The sequence below is a fragment of the Rhineura floridana genome, chromosome 10 (genome assembly GCF_030035675.1).
Source record: "Rhineura floridana isolate rRhiFlo1 chromosome 10, rRhiFlo1.hap2, whole genome shotgun sequence".
NCBI classification, from domain to species: Eukaryota; Metazoa; Chordata; class Lepidosauria; order Squamata; family Rhineuridae; genus Rhineura; species Rhineura floridana.
The window spans coordinates 84546637-84567308 of record NC_084489.1 but is presented as its reverse complement, the minus strand read 5'-3'; the positions used below and the strand labels follow the sequence as shown (position 1 = coordinate 84567308).

Below are 20672 nucleotides of genomic sequence, written 5' to 3'. Positions count from 1 at the left end.
AGTTTTGTGGTTTTCAGATCAATTTATGTTTCTGTAGATTTTACAGGTTTTTAAATAGACTGAACTTTTATCTCCTGCCCATACAAACATTTACTTGTATCTGCTGCAGGAAAGCCTTGGGGGTGGGGTGGAGTGAGGCAGTCTAGGACCTAAGTCACACATTTAAGTGCCCTCAAGTATTCATGCTGGGGCTGCCCCATTTTCCTTCTGCCCACACTTCTTCCTGCTGTTTGGGAGGCTGCTTCTAATCTCCTCCCATCTTTTGGACTGGCGCACAGAGTGGTGCAAAGCTCTGCTTCTGGAAGCAGGCATTCAAGGGGGCTCAGCAACATGAACAGAGCCCTCCACACGGCCCTTGGGACCCTAGCCCAGCTCTGAAAAGAATCACTGTGACATTAGGAAGATTTGTGCAAACAGACAAAAGACTATTTGGGTCACTGGGCATCCATTCTTGAAAGGATGAAATTTCTATTTTATTATAGTTGTTGGAATAAAAATACTGCCCTTGTTGAAAGGGGCCTCAAATTTAAGAGCAATGGCAGCAACCACTAAAGCTTTTAAATAAGGCTACATACAGTATCTAGTGATGCATAACCAAACACTTTTGTATCTGTTGGCTACTACCAACAAATTTGCAGAAAACACAATGAAGGACACTGCCTTTTGAAAGGACTGTTTCAGCCTTTCCCAACTAGTGGGCCACCAGATGTTGTTGGACCACAATTCCCATCTTTCCTGACCACTGGCAATGCTGGCTGAGGCTGATGGGAGTTGTGGTCCAACAACATCTGGAGGCACACTGGTTGGGAAAGGCTGGACTTTGGGAAAGGTATGTAGTCCCAACTCTGCAAAGCCGTAAGTTAAACACATACTGTTGCGAACTGTGTCTGCCTGAAAATTCACCAATATACCTCCTAGCTGATATCACAACTACACCCAATTCTTCTAGCTTTAACAACTGAGCATTATCAAGTCCTTGAAGCAATTATACTTTGCCAAGGGTAATGCAGGATACCATTTCAGGCTTGGGGCATGATTTTCAAGTGGCATATTTGCACACAAGCTTTCAGTGCCCCACTTTTCTGCTCTGGTTTAGATTACAGCTGCAGCCTCCCAGTCAAGCTCTTAGTCTCACAGACTTTATTACAGGAAGAAGCTTTACTTACTCAAGGTAAGCAGAGGCTAACAGGAACTACTATGGGACACAATACTTTTTAGCATGTTGAATGTGAACATTAATGTAGGAATATATGGCAATTCAAACTCTTTTGCAACTTTCAAAACAATGAATTAAAGTTGTTTTGCATTGAAAGAGGTCTAGTTGACAATTATGATTATTTAATATAATCAGTCCTGATGTGCACGGAGTGACTGATGTAGCTCTTACTCTATGAGTGAAGTCACACAGCCTTGAAAAATCTCAGCTTTATCAACCCAGGTTTGCTTTTGTGGCAATGGAGGATGCCATGAGTTTGACAAACATTTAGTGACCAATGTCAAATACTTAAATGATTCATATTTTAATTGCAAAGGGGGAAAATCACATTTTAAAATGTAGTTTGGCTCCTGACAAAAAAACAGACCTATTTTGTTAACATTTAAGAAATGTACAGCATTTCAAAATAATAGAAAGTTAAATTCAGTTATCACCACTACAGTCACAGTCAGCATTTCCCCTCTGCTATCACACCTAGTTGTCAGAGGGGTATTTCTGCTGCTCAAAAAAGTCATTATTCAATATGAAAATTTGTATACACTGAAATGTTGATTTACACATGAACTTTTATCTTCTGAATGGAAAACGAGTTTTTGTAAACCAATTTACAGATAGTCTCCTGTCACTGCTGAGACTCTTTTTGGTGCTAAAAACCAAAAAATGAACTCCCCTGTCTTGCTTTGTTTTATACCTATAGTATAAAAGTCTTATAATACAAGCACATCAACTTGTGGTAATCTGAAGACAGTGGGGGGAAAACAAACAGCAACTTCTCTTGTACAAACCTCGTTCATTACAGCATGGATGGGCAGAAAGTCCCCAATGAAACTACTCCCAATATTCAAAGGTGAGCAGACATTATGACTAAGCATGTCAAAGGCTTTCTTAGACCTTTTTTTTACAAATCCAGGAGGCAACATTATTCCTACATTCTTAGCATGAACACAGAATTGAAATAGAACTCTCTAGTATCTTTTTTGTGAAACTTAACATATACCTTTATACAGATTTTAATTTTTTTCAAGAAAGAGCTACAAGCTTTCCTAGCTGAACCTAACTACTGTATTGCATGAAGACAGATGTCCCGTCTTAAAATCTCCTAATCCAGATTGGCCCATGTACTGGTTTATACTATGTACGTACAAGACATCACTGAATTGATATAGATTTTTAAACAATGAAGAACATAGCCTTGGAATATTCTTCACATTCATAGTTGCCAGCATATTTTTGATAGCAGACTAGAAGCCACTTGTGATCCTCAAGAGATTTTTCTGATACTGCAGGCCTCTCTCAAGCCACAGGGATACTAGCAAATCCAAGGCTACATAAACCCATTTTGATGGCTGAGACATCTAACTCTAGGACAGAAGACAGCATAAGAAAAACTTGTGCTCAAAAGTGGTAAGGCCTCACTTCATTAGCCATCTGTCAGATTTACTTGGGAGCAGTAAAAAAAGGAGTTCTGTACAGTATTAATGTAAAGAAAACCCTGTTAAATACAATCAATATTTTCAATGGTTATAGTTTTCAGCTGTATCTGCTGCTTTCACTGGGACTTCGGTTGTTAGAATAACTGCGGTCACTTTCACTGTCTGAGCCATAGGATCTGCAAAAAAAAAGCCAAGACACACTTGAAGAGATACACCACTCAGGTGTCACATTTGTACATCTGAATATTAGGCAGGCACCATCTCTGCTATCTTTTTGGCGCCTTTTGAAGACATTCCTCTTTCAACAAGCCTTTTAAGTTAAGACCTATTCCAGTCTGTCTGTGTTAGAATTGCTTGATAATATATTTTTTAATAATGTTTTTAACCCTTTTCTTAAAGATGTTTTTAAACCTTTTTAAAAAATGTTTTTAACATTGTTTTGTTTTAATGTATTTTAAGGTCTGTTTTTATGATGTTTTAAAGTGTTTTTATCGCTTCTGTTTGCTGCCCTGGGCTCCTGCTGGGAAGAAGGAAGGGATATAAATCAAGTAATAAATAAATATTTTCACATTTATTTATTTATTATTTGATTTATATCTCGCCCTTCCTCCCAACAGGAGCCCAGGGAGGCAAGCAAAAGCACTAAAAACCCTTTAAAACATCATAAAAAAGACTTTAAAATACATTAAAACAAAACATCTTTAAAAACATTTTTAAGAAAGCTTTGAAGACAACTTAAAAAAACAAAACAAGGTTTACAAACATTTGTTTTTTTAAAAAAATGGTTTACAAACATATTAAGAAGCAATTCTAACACAGACGCAGACTGAGAGAAGGTCTTAACTTAAAAGGCTTGTTGAAAGAGGAAGGTCTTCAATAGGCACTGAAAAGATAAGAGAGATGGCACCTAATATTTACGGCAGGAAGTTCCACAGAATAGGTGCCGCCACACTAAAAGTCTGTTTCCTATGTTGTGCAGACGGACCTCCTGATAAGATGGTATCTGCAGGAGGCCCTCACCTGCAGAGCACAGTGATCAACTGGTTATATAAAGGGGTAAGATGGTCTTTCAGGTACCCTGGTCCCAAGCTGTATAGGGCTTTGTACACCAAAACTAGAGCCTTGAATTTGGCCCTGTAACAAATGGGTAGCCAGTGCAATTATTTCAGCACTGGGGTGACAGGTTGGCAATACCCTGCCCCAGTGAGCAGTCTCGCCACCACATTTTGCACCAGCTGCAGCTTCCGGACCAACCTCAAGGGCAGCCCCACATAGAGCGCATTACAGTAATCCAGCCTGGAAGTTACCAGTTCGTGGACAACAGTGGTCAGGCTATACTGGTCCAGACATTGCTGCAGCTCTTACCAACTGAAGCTGGTAAAAGGCACTTCTAGCCACAGAGGTCACCTGGGCATTTAGTGACAAAGATGGATCCAGGAGCACCCCCAGACTACGGACCTGCTCTTTCAGAGGGAGTACAACAACCCCATTCAAAGCAGGCAACTGACCAATTATTTGAACTCGGGAACCACCAACCCACAGCGCCTCTGTCTTGCTAGGATTCAGACTCAAGTTTATTGGGCCCTCATCCAGCCCACCACCGCGTCCAGGCAATGGTCCAGGGTTCGCACGTCCTCTCCCGATTCAGCTGTTACAGAGAAATAGAGCTGGGTATCGTCAGTGTACTGCAGACACCTTGCCCCAAATCTCCTGATGACCGCTCCAAGGGCTTCATATAGTTGTTAAACAGCATGGGCGACAAGATGGTACTCTGCAGCACCCCACAGCACAACTGACGGGGGGGCCAAAAGACAATCACCCAGCGCTATTCTCTGAAAACGACCTTGAAGATAGGCCACGACCTTGAAGATAGGATCAGAACCACTGTAAAACAGTGCCTCCGATACCCATCTCACCAAGTTAGCTCACAAGGATGCCATGGTCAATGGTATCAAAAGCTGCTGAGAGATCAAGTAAGAGTAACAGGGTCGCACTCCCTGTCCTTCCTTCTCCCGATACCGATTCCGTCCCATAACCAGGCGTGAACCCTAACCCTTTTCAAGTACAAACTTCTGTAGCAATCCCCACTGCAACCAGAAGACCACAGCACAGAAATAAACACATTAAAAAAACTAGCTAATTTCCAACACTGATTATTTCAACCTTCCAAACTTATGCAAGTTCAACAACTCTAATTAGAGGGTGTGGAGAAATGCTATATATGTTTGTGTTTAAAGAAATGTAATGACCTTTGTGACTGCCATGAGGCCTGGGGTTTTGGTACGTTGTTGAAAGCCTGCTTGGGAGTGATTGCTTGACGACGTGTCCTGAGAGAAGAGAGACATGATCGCTTTAAGCTGCTGGTAGATGGGGCCTGATCAGGTAAATTCTTTCTGACTGGCTGGAGGATTCAGGTAATAAGAGAGTTAACTGTCAGTCAGAAGTTAGCAGTTGGAGAAGATGGTTTGTGAGAGGAATAGGTTGGTGAGAATAGCTGAGGGAACGGCTGCAGCCTATATATCATTACCCAGGGCATCATTAATACAGGAATACCCCGCATTAACGTACGCAATGGGTCCAGAGTGAGTACGTAAACCAAAAATTTATTTAAAGTGAATCACTACCTTTTTTCACTTGCACCGCCACTGTGTCACCTCTCCTTCATGCGGACCCTCAAAGCCCCACACTAAAGCCTCTGCTGCTGCACCGCTGCGCCTCTCAGCTGATCACGATCGCACCTCCCAGCTGATTTGCGGTCACGCGATCACATCTCTTTCTACCCCCCCACGCACCAAAAGGCCGCAACCACAGGTTAAGTGTCCGTTCTTGCGAAGCAAGCGTACGTGAACAGGGGAATGGTGCTACTGTAAGTATGTCCATACTCACGAGTGTCCTTAAAGTGAAGATCCGTATAGCGGGGTATTCCTGTAGTGGTCTGGTGAAGACCAAAGAGGGCCAACAACTGAGAGAATCCAAAAGGCTGCCCTGAAGTAAGGTCTTGGCAGATGGAAGACACAAGTGGGGGTATAATACTGGCTAAACTGTCCCACAGCCAGGAGCGTAACCAGAGGAGCTTTGGAGCACACAGGCAGAGTGGCCCCAGTAGCTGGACTGAGTTGCAAAAGTAACTGGCTGGAGTGGAGGTTTAAGGAAATTGGCCTGTTGGGAGAGCCACTTGGAGGCTGGTGTCTGCAGTGGCATCTCTGGAGACTTCAAAACCGGCCAGCAAGCACCTATAAAGTCCCAAAATAAGCAACCCTATTTCCTTTTATAAACTATATCCCTTTAATGCATCTACAACATAGTTCAAGATTTATACTGACTCTCAGTGGTGGTGCCATCTCATGCCTAAGCCTTCTATACACGGTACTAGGAGGGTTTAAAGAAGTATTTTGTGTGAGTTGGTGGCAGCGAACGGGTTACAGAATCCTGTTTTACATGAAATGAGGCTGAGGGACCAGGGGAGTCCCTGACAGAGGGATGGTCCAGGATCCCCCCCCCCCGTGGCTCTTTTGCAAGTTTTAACTCTGCCACCCAATTTGTTAGGCAGCCAATATTAACTCTGATTCAAAGGATCTTTAAAAAAAGAGTTCACAGAGCAGATAAATGAGCCTGAGAGTAAGAAAAGACAAATTTAAAAATACTGATTTTCTTCAACACACAAACGTGGGACAATTAGACCTTTTCATGCAACGTGGCTGAAATCTGGTGCTTGGGCACCAAAAGGAGATCTAACACGTTTAATGGAAAACAGATAGCAGCGATCAGGTTGTTCTCAGAAACATCTCCCATTTAAAAAATATGAAGGCATTTGTGACACTGCTCAAGTTCAACAGAGTTGTGACCAAATATACATATATTTTGCTGCAAGTTCCAGCTACTAATAGGTATCAAATTTAATATCCTAGTCCTTTGTTTCTCTACTTCTCTTTTCCATCAGAATCCAATGAGGCAAAGGAAGTTCTGAATCAGTGACAGATTGGTTATGTGGGCTAACAAGCAGAAACAAGACTCTGTTCAGCAGGAGAGTTGATCTGATTAGCCCTATTAGGAATGACACTGCGCTTCCCCTGAAGTATTAGGTGTGCAGTCTGGATTCCTCATAGATGTTTGTTGTTGTTATGTGCCTTCAGGTTGATTACAAATTATGGCGACCCTAAGAATCAGCGACCTCCAAGAGCATCTGACGTGAACCACCATGTTCAGATCTTGCAAGTTCAGGTCTGTGGCTTCCTTTATGGAATCAGTACATCTCTTGTTTGGCCTTCCTCTTTTTCTACTCCCTTCTGTTTTTCCCAGCATTATTGTGAATCATGTCTTCTCATTACGTGTCCAAAGTATGATAACCTCAGTTTCATCAGTTTAGCTTCTAGTAATAGTTCTGGTTTAATTTGTTCTAACACCCAATTATTTGTCTTTTTTACAGTCCGTGGTATGCACAAAGCTCTCCTCCAACACCACATTTCAAATGAGTTGATTTTTCCCTTATCCACTTTTTTTCATTGTCCAACTTTCACATCCATACATAGAGATCAGGAACATCATGACCTGAATGATCCTGACTTTCGTGTTCAGTGATACATCTTTGCATTTGAAGTTCTTTTCTAGTTCTCTCACAGCTCCCCTCCCCAGTCCTAGCCTTCTTCTAATTTCTTGACTATTGTCTCCATTTTGGTTAATGACTGTGGCCAAGGTATTGAAAATTGATTAAACAAGTAGGATGATAAAATACACCCCTGTCTCACACCCATTCTGATTGGAGACCAGTCAGTTTCTCCATATCCTGTCCTTACAGTAGCCTCTTGTCCAGAGTATAGGTTGCACATCAGGACAATCAGATGCTGTGGCACCCCCTTTTCTTTTAAAGCATTCCATAGTTTTTCATGATCTGCACAATCAAAGGCATTGCTGTAATCTATAAAGCACAGGGTAATCTATAAAGACGGGCGCTAGAGCCAGCCAGATTTCCTCTCCTTTTGTGTGAAGGCCTCTTAATTACTGTTTTGAGAAGGGGGGCATGATTTGGCTAAAACTAGGAGGTGTCAGGAGTGTTTGGATTTCATCAAGGCCTCCTCTTCCCCACCCCCTTAATTCAACCACTGTTTCACTGGTCAGAGAGCAGGACCTCAAGGCTATATATAGTTCTTTGCCCCTTCCTCCAACATGCAGCAAAATCAGAATGGATACAAAACTGTAAAAACAGGAAACGGAGGCTTTTGCATGGATGGAATGTCACGCCTGGAAATGCATCTCTCCTGCAGAGAAAGGTTTCCCACCTTTGTGTACATGCTCACCCCAGGGGGGTGGGCTTCCCTTATCAAGCTGCTGCACCCCTCCCATGAGCGAAGAAAACTGCCATGCTCTGAAAATGCTAGATGGCAGCTATAGCTAGAAGCACCATTGCACAACTCTGGCTTCTGGAGAAGGTCGGTCTGGCCACTGTCACACGCTTTGGTCAGATCCAGAGTGAATTACTTGTAATATATGCTCTATGCGGGGCTGTATTTTGTAAGGCGTTTAGACACTTTAGTGCTATTGTCAGTGGATCACGCAATCCAGCTGTAATTCAATCTACATTGGGCACAGTTTCAGGTGCTTGTTATTACCTTTAAATGGCTCAGAGTCAGGCATCAAGGACCATCTCCTCTGATATGAACTTGCTCATATTAGGTCATCAGCAGGGACCTTGCTTTGTATTCTACTGTCACGTGAGTGTCAACAACACCTCTTGTAAGAGACTGGTCTTTCCAGTAGAGACACCCAGGTTGTGGAACTCCCTGCCCCTATGCCTGCAGGCTTGTATGGCTTCCGCACTGCAGTTTTTGTGTTGGTCTGTAGAGAAATTTTTATTTTGTCAGGACTTTACAGTATGGAGTGACTCTGCTGCCCTGGCATTTTACTTTCGCTCTACTGCTTGTTAATGGTTTTGAAGATTTAATGATTCATTGTACTTTGATTTATATCGTTTAATTATTTATTTTGGATTCTGTTTGGAGGCCTTGGGTTGAAAAGTAGCCTATAAACATCTCCCCTATTTTTGTGGGATTTTGGCAACAGTACAAGATTTGTAAAGAGTAAGTGAAACAGCTAGTGACACAAGTACTATGAACAGAAAAAATGACAGGAAAATATTTTTTGCATGTGCCCGTAGTAAGTTCCTCAGGGGGTTCCAACTAACACCCTAGGTACCAAAAACCACCTACCTGGACCGCCTGTCGTAACTGCGAGATCTGTGATAACTATCACTCCTTTTGCTTCTACTTCGACTACGACTCCTGCTGTAGTAACTGTCATAGGTATAGGACCTGCTTTTATGGATGAAAAACAAGCAATGGATTATTTGGTGTAACAATGAATCTTCCTAAATAAACTTAAAATTCTACCCCCAAAAATAGTTACTAGCTATATTAAAGACATCAAACCTTCACTGAAAATACATTTAGATTTAATATAATATACTTGAGAAGAAACTATAGAAAGCACCAATGCAGCTACATTTCCATTCTCGTTACCCTCACACCCTCCTTTTACCTGGTGATAAAAATAACTCTCTTTAATTCCAGATCTGCTGGAAAAGTAATAGCCACAACACTGTATTATCAATGTATTGTTTACATGTTACTGTTACTAACACATCATATGCTACACTCATTTGTCAAAAATGATCTCTTTCTTAGCATACCTTGATCGACTATGGTGATCATATGAGCTGCTTCTGGACTGACTTCTACTATAGGTGTGACTATCAAAACAGGAAAAGAATCACATAATTTTTACAGTTGTGCTGCGTGAGTGGTTTTTTAATTTGCAAAAAGGTGTTCCTAACATTTGGCTTATTTTGCATTACAGCCAGTTACAATCATTTCCCCTAAGTGGCAAATGCCTTTATTTTAAAACTATATTAAACCTATCGAGTGCTTCTGATAAGAAGCCAACCTAGGTTTCAAGCAGATTTCAACTACATGTGCAAACATTTTCTCCCCCCTCTTCTCTCATCTCCAGTACTACCCTTCCCTTTTGTGAGTACTTACCTATTGCTCCTGCAACTGTCATAGGAACTACTTCGACTTCTTGAGTGGCCTCTGCTGTACCATCCTCTGCTCCGGCTTCGCGTGTAACTCCGTGACCTATAGATTTCAAGTGCATACATTGAAAAGCTATGCAAAATAAGGAACATTTCACAGATGTTCATATTTTCAAGTGGCTAGCAGGCATTGAGAAAGGAACACTGTCACAGCAAACGGTTTGCTGAAATAGTAATTTTATATACCTGTATGAAGATGTGGAACTTCTTGACTGACTTCTTGAGCGACTATAGGAACGGGATCTTGTTCTGTGCCTGGATTTAGGGTCCGACTTGCTCCGTGACCGGCTATGGCTCCTTGACTGGCTGTTCTCTCGACTGGGAGAATCCTCCTCACTAGAGCTCTCGCGATTCCTTGGCCTTCGATTCAGCCGGGCAGTCTTTCTAACTTCATCAAACAGAGAGCCTGGTCTAATTTTGTTTTTGCTTTTGATTTCTATTCTTAAACCTTGTGGTTTTGGTTCAGATGATGACGCCACATTTTTGGCTTCTGAAGGATTACTAGCAGCTGCCACCTGTAGGTTCCCTACACCCTGTAATGGTTTCCATTTATTATCTGCTACACTACTCTGGGCATTTTCAGACATTTCCGTTTTCAGCACACTTTCCATAGCTACAACTGTTGTGGTGGGTTTAGGTCTTTGTTTCTCTTTGCTGCCTTCTTTACTAGCAGTTAATTCTCTGGCGTCAAGTCCTGGTTTTGTAGTCTCTGCTTCGGAGTTACTTGGCACATCTGTGTTCTTACTAACTTTAATGTCCTGGAAGTTCACTTTCAGACTCACTGGAGAAAGTTCCACATCAACTTTTACAGGCGAATTATGTTCAGGAGTACAGATCTCCATGTCATCCATCTGGGTAACATCTGACTCATTTTCATTATTTACTTTGGCAGCACCAGCACTTTCTGAAACATCTGTATTTTTATCTTGATTTAGGGCATGGGCTGATGTTGTCTCTTCCCCAATAATTTTACTAAGTTGCTTGACAGCAGGTGATGTATGGCCTCCAGTTTTCTCTAAGTTATTCTCTTCACTGCGCTTTTTGTCACCCCTCATTTGGTCTTTCAGCATTTTATTGTTTTCAGAATCCTGATCTTGATTTTTATCTTTAACATCAGTCATGACTTGCTTCTCGTTCTCACTCTTAGCACCTGGCTTTACAGCAATGTCCTCTTCCTCCTCCTCCTCCTCCTCCTCCCCAAACTCCAGTGGTGGCTGCCAGTGAAACACCTCCTTTCGTTTTTGAGCTTTACGCTTCTTTTCTTTTTTACCCTTGGATTTCTCCTTAGCTTTTTTGGAATGTGACTTTTTGAGGCTCTTTTTGGAACCATGTTTTTGCTTTCTTGATTTTCCCTTAGCAACAGAATTGGAATGGGAGCTCTCCGTCTCAGAAGGGGACGACTGCTTGCTTGCCTTCAGTGTTCCTGAGGAGGAATCCAATTTTTTCTTACGCTTGGCAGGGCTAAGATCTGCGTCAGAGTCTGATGTAGCTTCCCCTTCTTCCTTACTAGAAGACAATCTTGAATCTTCTTTATAGTTTCTGTTTCCACCTCTTTCTGAATCTGATTCGGAGTCCCACTTACTGTCTGTACGCGTTTCCCTTTTTGCTTTCTGACCACTTCTTGGAGACTCCAATTTCTCTTCCGAAACTCTTTTTTTGGAAGGATCACTGCCCCACTCAGACCTAGGTTTTTCTTTGTGTCCATTACAAGCCGAACTGTTTTTATTGCGCTTTCGATTAGCTTTTTCTTGCTGTAACTGCCCTTTTTCTTGGACTGGCTGTGGCTTAGCCAGCTGCTCGCTATCTGTGGAGAAGTCCAAAGAGGATCTACTTGCACTCTCCCTGTGCTTCTGAGGAGTCGCATCTTTCACGTAAGGAAGAGTACTTTCAGAACTACTTTGTCTTTCCTTTGATGACTGTGAATTTCTTTCTCTGGGTTCAGATTTCATTTTGCTTTTCTGTCGGTCATCCTCACTTAGAGAAAAATAGGACGATGATCCGCTGTAGCATGACTGGTCACTGGGGTATTTATTCACTGAATTGGACCTAGCTGTCGATAAAGATCGAGATCTTGAACTGGATGGACTTCTTGATCTTGAGTAAGACTTGGAGTAGGATCTACTTCGAGATGTCCTGCTCCTAGACCGTCGCCAACTTTCTGAACTTCTATCACTATGATTTTTGGAATAGCCACTGTGGTCACTATCCGAACTCTTTCTTCGTTTATGGTATGATGAGGATGTATTTGTGTCGTTGACACTTACTAAACTATAAGTAGTTTGAGTAGGAATTAAGTGGGTGGTCTTGGCTTTCATTTCCTGAATACGCTCATAGGATGGTTTCCAAGGCTTTTGCCCAGGTTTCCACCTAGAAGGTGGAGGACTGTCACTCAGTGGTATAACTGGAATGCTTTCAGCAACAACAGGCTGTATCACAACTTTATCATTTTGTGGTAATGCTGTTCTTACAGGTTCAACTTTAACGGGCTTGCATTCATTTAAATGAACTGCAACATTTTTGGGGGAACTGGATACCATCTTCAGATGTTTGGAGGCAGAGCTAGATCTTGACCTGCTCCTAGACAGAGAAGACTTAAAAGCCATTCTTGACCTAGAGCTTCTTCTGGAATAAGATCTGGATCTGGTTCTAGACCTAGACCGGTAGTACGACCGGGAGTCTCTGCTCGACGGAGACAATGAGCTCTGCTTATCTCTGTCAGATTTAGACCAGTCCCTTTTAGAGGAGTCATCTCTAGAAGTCAGTGAGGAAGAGTGAGACACCCTCTCACGATCACAAGGCGATCTTGTCCTTTTAGTAGAAGAATGAGAAGATTCTCTCTCTGTTGAAGTAGACAATCTCTTTTTTTTAATTTGCTTGTGCTTCTTAAAGTGTTTCTGCTTCTTGGCCTTCTTTTTGTGCTTTGCCTTCTTCTCTTTCCGATGTTTCTTGTGGTGGCCAGTGTACTTGGCACTACTTAGATCAGAATAGCCATTATGCGACCATGACCTTGACCTCTGAGACAGACTTCTTTCATCCCACCTTCCTGGGTCACTCAACCTAAGAAACAAACAAATAAAATGAGTTGGCACTGCTTTAAATATGCCTGCTTTGTTTCAATAGTTCAAGTGAAGGATTTTGGGTTTTCAAGAGCCCTGCAACATCCTGAAGAAATGGGAACAGCTGAATAGTCCAAAGATGCTTGAAAGTACTAGGCTGATACAGGTTTACCTTCTTAAAAAGGCCTCTAGCAGCACACGTAATTAGTTTCTCTGCCTCAGGTAAAGAAAACCAAAAGGACAGAACTACATTTTATTTATTTATTTATTATATTTATACCCTGCCTTTCTTTTCATGATAAAAACCCAAGGCGGCTTACATATGGTTCCCAAGCAGTCTCCCATCCAGGTACTGACCAGACCTGACCCTGCTTAGCTTCAGCAGGGAGCTGGCCTTATGTACCTTCAGACCATAGCCTGGGACATCTGAGTGGATAAACAGAGGTGCTATACACAGAGTCCCTCAAAGGGGCTTGGATCCAGTTTTATTACTATGCATCCACAGGACAGCCAATAGGCACACACACATACACAAAAGACTGTTTGAATGGGTTACTCAAAGGATTTGCTTGAATATGTTCCAATTATCTAGTTTCATACTCAGGTACTTATTCTCAGAGCAACTTACATGACAAGAGTTTTACTCGAGTGTGTACCTATGGAAATCATTCCAAAAGCAATCCCACAGAAAGAAAACTTTGTTAAAAGCCTCAGAGAAAATAAATTAAAAAGGATCTGATGGCTGTTGATCAGGAATGAAAACAGGAGGAAAAAAAATACTGACACTTTATAAAATGCAAGTAAGGTTTCAGGAAACAGATTTTGGAGGAAACTCAAGTGACATTTCAGAAACAAAATATGATCTGTTTTAGAATGATTTTTAAACTGTTCATATATTGCTTTACAGCCCCCAAACTGTGTTAATACACAGGGTGTTTTGCAAAATATATAAAATTAAGATAAACATATTTCACTTTGTCCCAGAGAACAGGATGTAAACTACATGCAAAGCATCTAAGTACATTTCCCCTACCCAATCAGCCCTACTATCTCACTTGTACCATTCTAAAAATTATTAAGTATCTTACCAGGTACAAAGTCCATCTAAAACGCAGTTGCAACAGATGCCTTACATGATCTGTAATTACCAATACTTTAATTTATCCTGTGGCCTATTTCTAAACTGCTCACTATTTTATGGAATAGGAGTCATTTAAGAGAGTTTCATATTTCTTAGCAAAGTCTTACTTGTCCCCTTTACTCCATTTTTCTCCACTGGGTGGCCTATAGGCTCTTAACCTCCTCATTTCTTCTTTCCAGTGTGGAGGAGTTTCACTGCTCTCATCATTATCAGATTCTGAACATGAGCGAGAATGAGGAGGCGTATGGTATCGCTAGAAAAAAACCCAAGGATAAGTAAAATAGTACACAAAATCCAGAATGCACCAGTGCATGCACACAATCACCTAGCTTCAGCTTCTGGGGGCAATTGTATACTGAACATATATTACACCTAAATCCGGAGTTTACTTGGAAGATTTCCTGTACAGGTAAGCAGATTTTGTCAGAGGACCTCTGCAAGAAGAAAAAATGTAGTATGAGTCGAGTCCTTGCCCAACTCAGAAGAGGAGCTTTGCTACATGACAACATGTAGCCCACAAAAAGCTAAGTGACAGCATCAACTTTCCACTGTTGCTCTGCCTATGGGCTTTTCAAATTAATCTTTTGCTTATACAATCATTTGTTTTGCCTCCGTTTGCCGTATAAAGGTTTTGTAATTAACAAGTCAACCATGAAATACACTTTTATTATATTTTTAATTTGCTATCTGTTTATTCCTACCTCTCGAAGTACCACGCTACCTACATTCTCAGCCATTTTAAAATACTGTACTATAGATCCCCATCTCTATTTAGAAGAGAAGCCTATCACAAGCACATGTCAGTTTTTTGTTTTAAATTAGACCCTTCACTCCTGCCTCCCCATCCAAGGCCAAGTGTGAATACTAACTGTATTTTTTGGTATACAACAGGTGAAGCAAGCATAGATACAGCTTCTACATCTTGGCTAAAACAAAATCTTCATACGAGTTACAAAGTCTGGAGAGGAAAAATATGAAAAAAAACCACATACTATTGTGCCTCTCCCTCTGATTTTTCTTCCAGATTTAGATACTGAAGGCTTCTGGTCATTCAAAGCTGGTGCTATATCGAGCAGCTTCCTTAAATATTAAGAATGATACAGGTGTAAGAAAACAGTACGAACAAAAACATGAACATGTTTCTTGCAGCCAAATGTTAAATACAGCCAAAACTGAGAAAGTGACTCAAATGACCACACACTCAATTATTTAGGTGTGCTAATAATTCAGAACCTCCCAGGATCTGGAAGGCATTCCCCTCCCCCCTTTCCCAGGGTCCAAGGTGGAGCTTTCAAACATGAACAACAGGGTTTCTTATCAACTGGGCAGATGCCATTATCAACTGCTTCTGAGTTTCCTCTCCACCCCCACCCCATCAGGTTATGACAATTTTTTTATTATGTGGAACAATAAAGAGATATGAAGAACTAGAACAAGAAATTAAACCAAAATGTCTGGGAGGTGTTCCCTTACATCATCCTTTTAGATGGATCAATATTATTCGGGAAAAGACTTACTACAATATGACCTGAGCCTTTGGAAACATCAAAAATTCAGTCCCAAATTAAAGTGAAGCACCTAGATTTTGTTTGAGGGGGGAGTGCATTCACTTCACAGGCCAAAGGATTGGAGTAATACCATTTAGTATGAAGATAATCTGACCAGGGGCCTGCGCTACATGTCCCAAGAAATGAAGAGGGCACGTAGCATTTCTTCTGTGTTTACTACATGTATGCCATAAGGGATGAGAAAAATAACTGGGGACCCAAAATTTCTCCAATACTTGGAAATATCAGAGGTTGTGATGGCCAGGATATAGGCAGTTCAAGCTGATGATTGTTCTAAACAAAAAGCTGGCTAATGTTTAGAGAAAACAAGAAATAGAATACAATACTTCATAAATATCCTGTCCTTTATTTCAATTTGGTTTTTTTAAAATGGCAACTGGTGCAGGCCATTATTGGAGACATGATAGCTGGTTAAACACAACTTTTCTTCCATTAAGAAATATGTACAATACTCCCATATGTACAATACTATTTTTTCAGCTATGGGATAGAGTCAGCAACATCCTGCCCCCCAAAGATAAGTGTGCAAACTGCATCCATGTCGTTTAGGCACTGCAAGTCACTAGGATCCATGACTGAAAATACATAATTGGCCCAAGGTCTGTTGGAAAGAAGCAGTGCCACAAAGAAAGGCCGCGCACGCACGCACACACACACAAAGAAATTTGCTGCATACGGTTCAGGTTCTGTATTTATAACTGGGGCGTCTCTTCTGAGCAAAAATCTGTTTTCAGGCACTGGGGGAATTTCTTCAGGACGGACCACAGGCTTGTCCCTTTTCGCATTCAGGTCCACTGATTTTTCATTTGCTTCACTTCTGTCAGAATGGCTGAATAGAAAGAGCAATTTACAGCACACGCACACAAACACCCCAAACATTGCTGTCAGAAGAACAGCTATCTTGCACATTTTTGAAAACACAAATGAAAACTGCATGGGAAAATATATTCTGTAGGCAACAGCTTTCTAGGTTGCATCATAAGGGGTCTTCCCCAAATTTAATAACCTATTGATGAATCAAGCTTCAGACATTCTGGTAATTAAACTTTCACTGCCTGAATTTGTTACAAGTCAGCACAATTTACTTCTCCACCCACTCAGGCAATTAAGGTCTGCAGGTTATCTCCTTTTATTCCTTGGTGTATAAAGATATGACACATCAATTTTCCAGTAGGTAAAAAAGTAGAATTCCAAGAGCTCTAACAGCAACATGGAGGCCTATATGGTAGAGGTATGCAACGACTCTGTATGTAGGTTGAATAACCAGGCGATTTCCCCCCAAGTCAGACTGGGGCTCCCACAAAGCCTAGTACGGTAGTGCCTCGCTTCCCGGCGTTCCGCTAATGTGGTGGCTTTCGTTTTCCATTTTAAAGCAGATTTCTGCTCTTTTGCGACATCTTCGCGCGATGCGGCCCATTATAGTCAATGGGGTTCCGCTTTACAGCGATTTCCACTTTACAGCAGGGGCCTGGTCCCTAACCTGCCGTATAAGTGGGGCCCTACTGTATTGCTTTCTTTCTGTACCATATACAGCTCTATGTCTTCCTATACATCTCTGTGTTTTTCTAGGTCAGGGATGAGAAACTTTTTTTTGGCCCAAGGGCCACATTCCCTTTTGGGCAACCTTCTGAGGGCCACATGGCTGTGGTGGGCAGGGCCAGAGGCAAAAGTGGGCAGAGCAACAAATGTAAGTTTTACCTTTGTACAGTAGGCTAGTTTGTACACATGTCCTTCTCTAGTCTTTATTCAGATAAGCAAGAGGCATTATCAGCGTTAATGGACACATTGCAGCCAGACAAAAATACTGCAAAGGGATGTGGCCTGAGGAATTCTGAGAGCCAAGAAAGGAGTCCTGGAGGGCCACATCCAGCCCCTGGGCCCACTTCAAACCCATGGGTGTCGCGAGAAATAAGGCTGTCCAAAATATTGCCCATGGAGCACAGAAGAACTCGGGATTGTTTTGTTAAAACAACACTTCTTTTGCTCTGTTTTAAGAGTTAAACACTTTAATTTTTTTTAAAATCCTAAATTGCTCTGCTTTAACAAAAAAAATCCAGAGCTCTTTGGAACACCGAAGGCAGCATTCTACACAGCCTCACACTGTAAGTACTATTGGGAGGCACTCACCATTATAGTGAATGGGGAGACACAAAGCTTCATTTTACACAGAGTAGCTCAGAACCTGAAACATGAGTTGAAGAGGAACAGCACAGAGCTGAGCTCCTTTGGGAGGAAGGGTGGGATATAAATTGAAATAACAGCAGAATTTAAAAAATGCACACATACAAGGCAAATCTTGGAGACCCCGTATATCCCTACTATGCACCATTTCTACACTCCTCAGTAGGTATACTTGGAGGTTCAGGGGGGCTCATTTTACTGTGATGTGCTTTGGCTTAATTGGCTAGGACTAGTTCCTCAGTCCTAAACACCAGCGCTAATTCATCTAATGTGTCAGAGACAACTTCATGTGCTATGTCCTAGAAATTTACCTGCTAATGCAAGTTATAGTGAGGCAGTTATCCTCACTGCAAGCAAACTACTGGGATTTTGGTATATACTGCAACCAAGTGCAGAAATGAACAGTCTGGTAAGACAAGTGGGTTGGAAGAATAAAGAAACTCAAGGTTTATTACTTCTGGGAAGTAATGGCAGTCTGAGTACAGACATATATGTGGCCATTATGGAGTCATGATGTTAACACTAACACTATTTAAGATGGATAAAGAGGGAAGTAAAGCCTGAGAAAAATGATCTGCATATCCACAAGTGGTTACTTGAGAAAGAATCAGCTAGGGAAGAATAGGTTGCCGCTCTGTGGATCACCTCCTCACTCCCGATTCAGGTTACTTGTGATCAAACCACCAACACTTGTAACAACACCAAGGATCTTAACATTCAGTCTTCCAAAGAAGCTTAGAGGCCTGTGCACTAAAGCACCTAAGATTGAAGGCTTCCTCATAAGGCTTCTTTTGAGAACCCATTAAGATACCTTCTTTGGCCTGATGTCCGTTTGTTCTTGAGTTCCTCTTTCTTCTTCTCTTCCCTTCGTTGCTTCTTTGATTGTTTAGCTTTTGTTCTCCTCTTGCGTTTCCTTTTCCTACTTCTCTCATTTTCAGATTCACTGTCAGATGATGATTCTGATGAAGTAGATGAGCTGCTGGTGGAAGTATCTGAAGCTTCTGAGTGAGCAGACACCTTTCTCTTCTTCTCCAATACTTAAGATGGCAAAGTTAACACATTTTTATTATTCCTTCTAGAAACATATAGATTAGTGTTCAGCTTAGATAAAACCATAAACAATGAATTAGCTGGGGGTCATAATTAGATCACTACATATAAACATGCTTTGTAATTATCTTAGAGAGTATGTTAGTTCTAGTGATATTAAGTGATCACTGGGCAGATATAAAAAAGACTAGCAATTTGACATTGAATAATTGATAGGCAATTTAATGCTGGACAACAGAGACATTGTTTAGCCACTTGCTGTGGGAAAATGTATACAAACCCATTTATAGAAACTCTCCCTTCTCTGTGTTCATATAGCACTCACACAGTGGGAAACCTGGTCTTGTGCTGTATGTCAGCAACTGATTAGGCCTTTGTTGTATCACCATTTAACTGTCAACATCACTCTGGACAAATATCCATCTAAATTCCTCCCTTACTTCTAAATATCCCTGAAGACCTCTTTCCTCCAGGTCCTTCTAGAAGATCTGCTGTTTCCTTCCTGCTTTCATTTTCCTTTCTTAAAGATGGCACAAATAATAGATACAGGAATACCCCGCTATACGGACCTTCACTTTACGGACACTTGTGAGTACGGACACATTTACAGTAGCACCATTCCCGTTTACATACGCTCGCTTTGCAAGAACGGACACGCCACTGCCCGATCAGTTTCCAGCTACAAACTTTTTCTTAAAATAAGCCCTACTGTGTTTATTTTAGTTATACAGCAGTTATGCCCATATATAGGATTGCAGTGCAGTATATGCATCGATAAGTGAAAAAAGGTAGTGCTTCACTTTACGTACATTTTCGGTTTACGTACTTGCTCTGCACCCATTGCGTACGTTAATGCGGGGTATTCCTGTATTCATAGTGCTAACATTTTATGCAAAGGCTGCAAGTGGAAAGGGTAATGTGCATGCAATATGAAAGACATGGGACATAATTCACCCATACTTTCTGGTTCAACAGTACCCACTGGAAAGGTTCTGCACAGGACTCAAAGTCCTCTTCCTTCCAAGTCCTCCAAAGCACACACCATTCTGGCCATTGCACCCCCAGTGCCCTGGTCCACGAGTTACTCCAGTGGTAGTAACAGCTGCCATGCTGTAGTACAAATGAAGCCAAGAGTGCCCAAGGGAGGGCGCCACTGAGCACAATGTTCTCCAGTAGGAAAGGCTGTGCCCACATTAGGATGGATCTTACTCTGACACAGAGTTAAAAATAACGGACCATTTTTGAAATAATATAATGGCGAGTATTGTATAGCAAGGGTGGCTAGCCCATGGTCTAGGGGCCACATCCAGCTCTCCAAGAGATTTTCTGTGGTCCCCCTAAGCTCCTCAAGCTTTGTCATTGAATTTTTTTTTCTACGTTGTAATTTTTCTTTCCACTGCTGCTATTGGTCCCCTGCTGTGATGCCACAAGATGTTTGCAGCCCCCAAAGGACCTTCCAAATCTTACCACTAAAATAAAAATAAATTATTTTTAAAATTTTGTTTTTAACGTACTATTCCCATAGTTCCCCTGCTGTGATGCTGAAATGTTTCCGTGGCCCTCCAAGCACCTCCACAAAATTGTCAATTTTTGAAATAAAAATAATTTAAATTTTTTTACTGACCACTGCGATGCCAAAAAGTTTGTGATCCTCCCAAGACATCCCAAAATTGGTATTTAAATTTTTATATTTTTACACTTTGATCCCCAGATCATGGTGACCATGGCCCAAAGAAGGTTAGCCACCCTTGTTACAAAGTAAACCAACTCTGTGTAGATAGCTGCATCATGAAAATGTCCTATTTTTACAGTATTTAAGCTTAAAGGAATGAACAGTACTCCGTTGATCCATTTGCCATTTAAATGTTTCAAAATAATTTAATAAGGCAACAAATGTTTGATATTCCTATTTTATCCTAGGTTTACAAACAAGTATTCACAAA

General features: G+C 41.4%; 1 protein-coding gene across 6 annotated transcripts in view; it reads right to left on the bottom strand.

Moving 5' to 3' along the window:
- Nucleotides 1-1501: 1501 nt before the first annotated feature.
- The window catches only part of NKTR (natural killer cell triggering receptor), a 47713-nt gene continuing 28542 nt past the window's right edge, over nt 1502-20672 (bottom strand). For 4 of the 6 annotated variants that reach the window (XM_061587793.1, XM_061587792.1, XM_061587796.1 and 1 more), the window contains 10 exons: nt 18491-18716; nt 16175-16327; nt 14923-15010; nt 14038-14183; nt 9920-12790; nt 9681-9776; nt 9332-9391; nt 8853-8957; nt 4899-4976; nt 1502-2825 (listed from right to left, as the gene is read on the bottom strand). In XM_061587793.1, coding sequence (XP_061443777.1) covers nt 2747-2825; nt 4899-4976; nt 8853-8957; nt 9332-9391; nt 9681-9776; nt 9920-12790; nt 14038-14183; nt 14923-15010; nt 16175-16327; nt 18491-18716 — 3902 coding nt within the window. In that variant the 3' untranslated portion in view covers nt 1502-2746. The remainder of the gene's footprint in view (nt 2826-4898; nt 4977-8852; nt 8958-9331; nt 9392-9680; nt 9777-9919; nt 12791-14037; nt 14184-14922; nt 15011-16174; nt 16328-18490; nt 18717-20672) is intronic. The other 2 variants (XM_061587794.1, XM_061587795.1) reach the window with 2 other exon arrangements.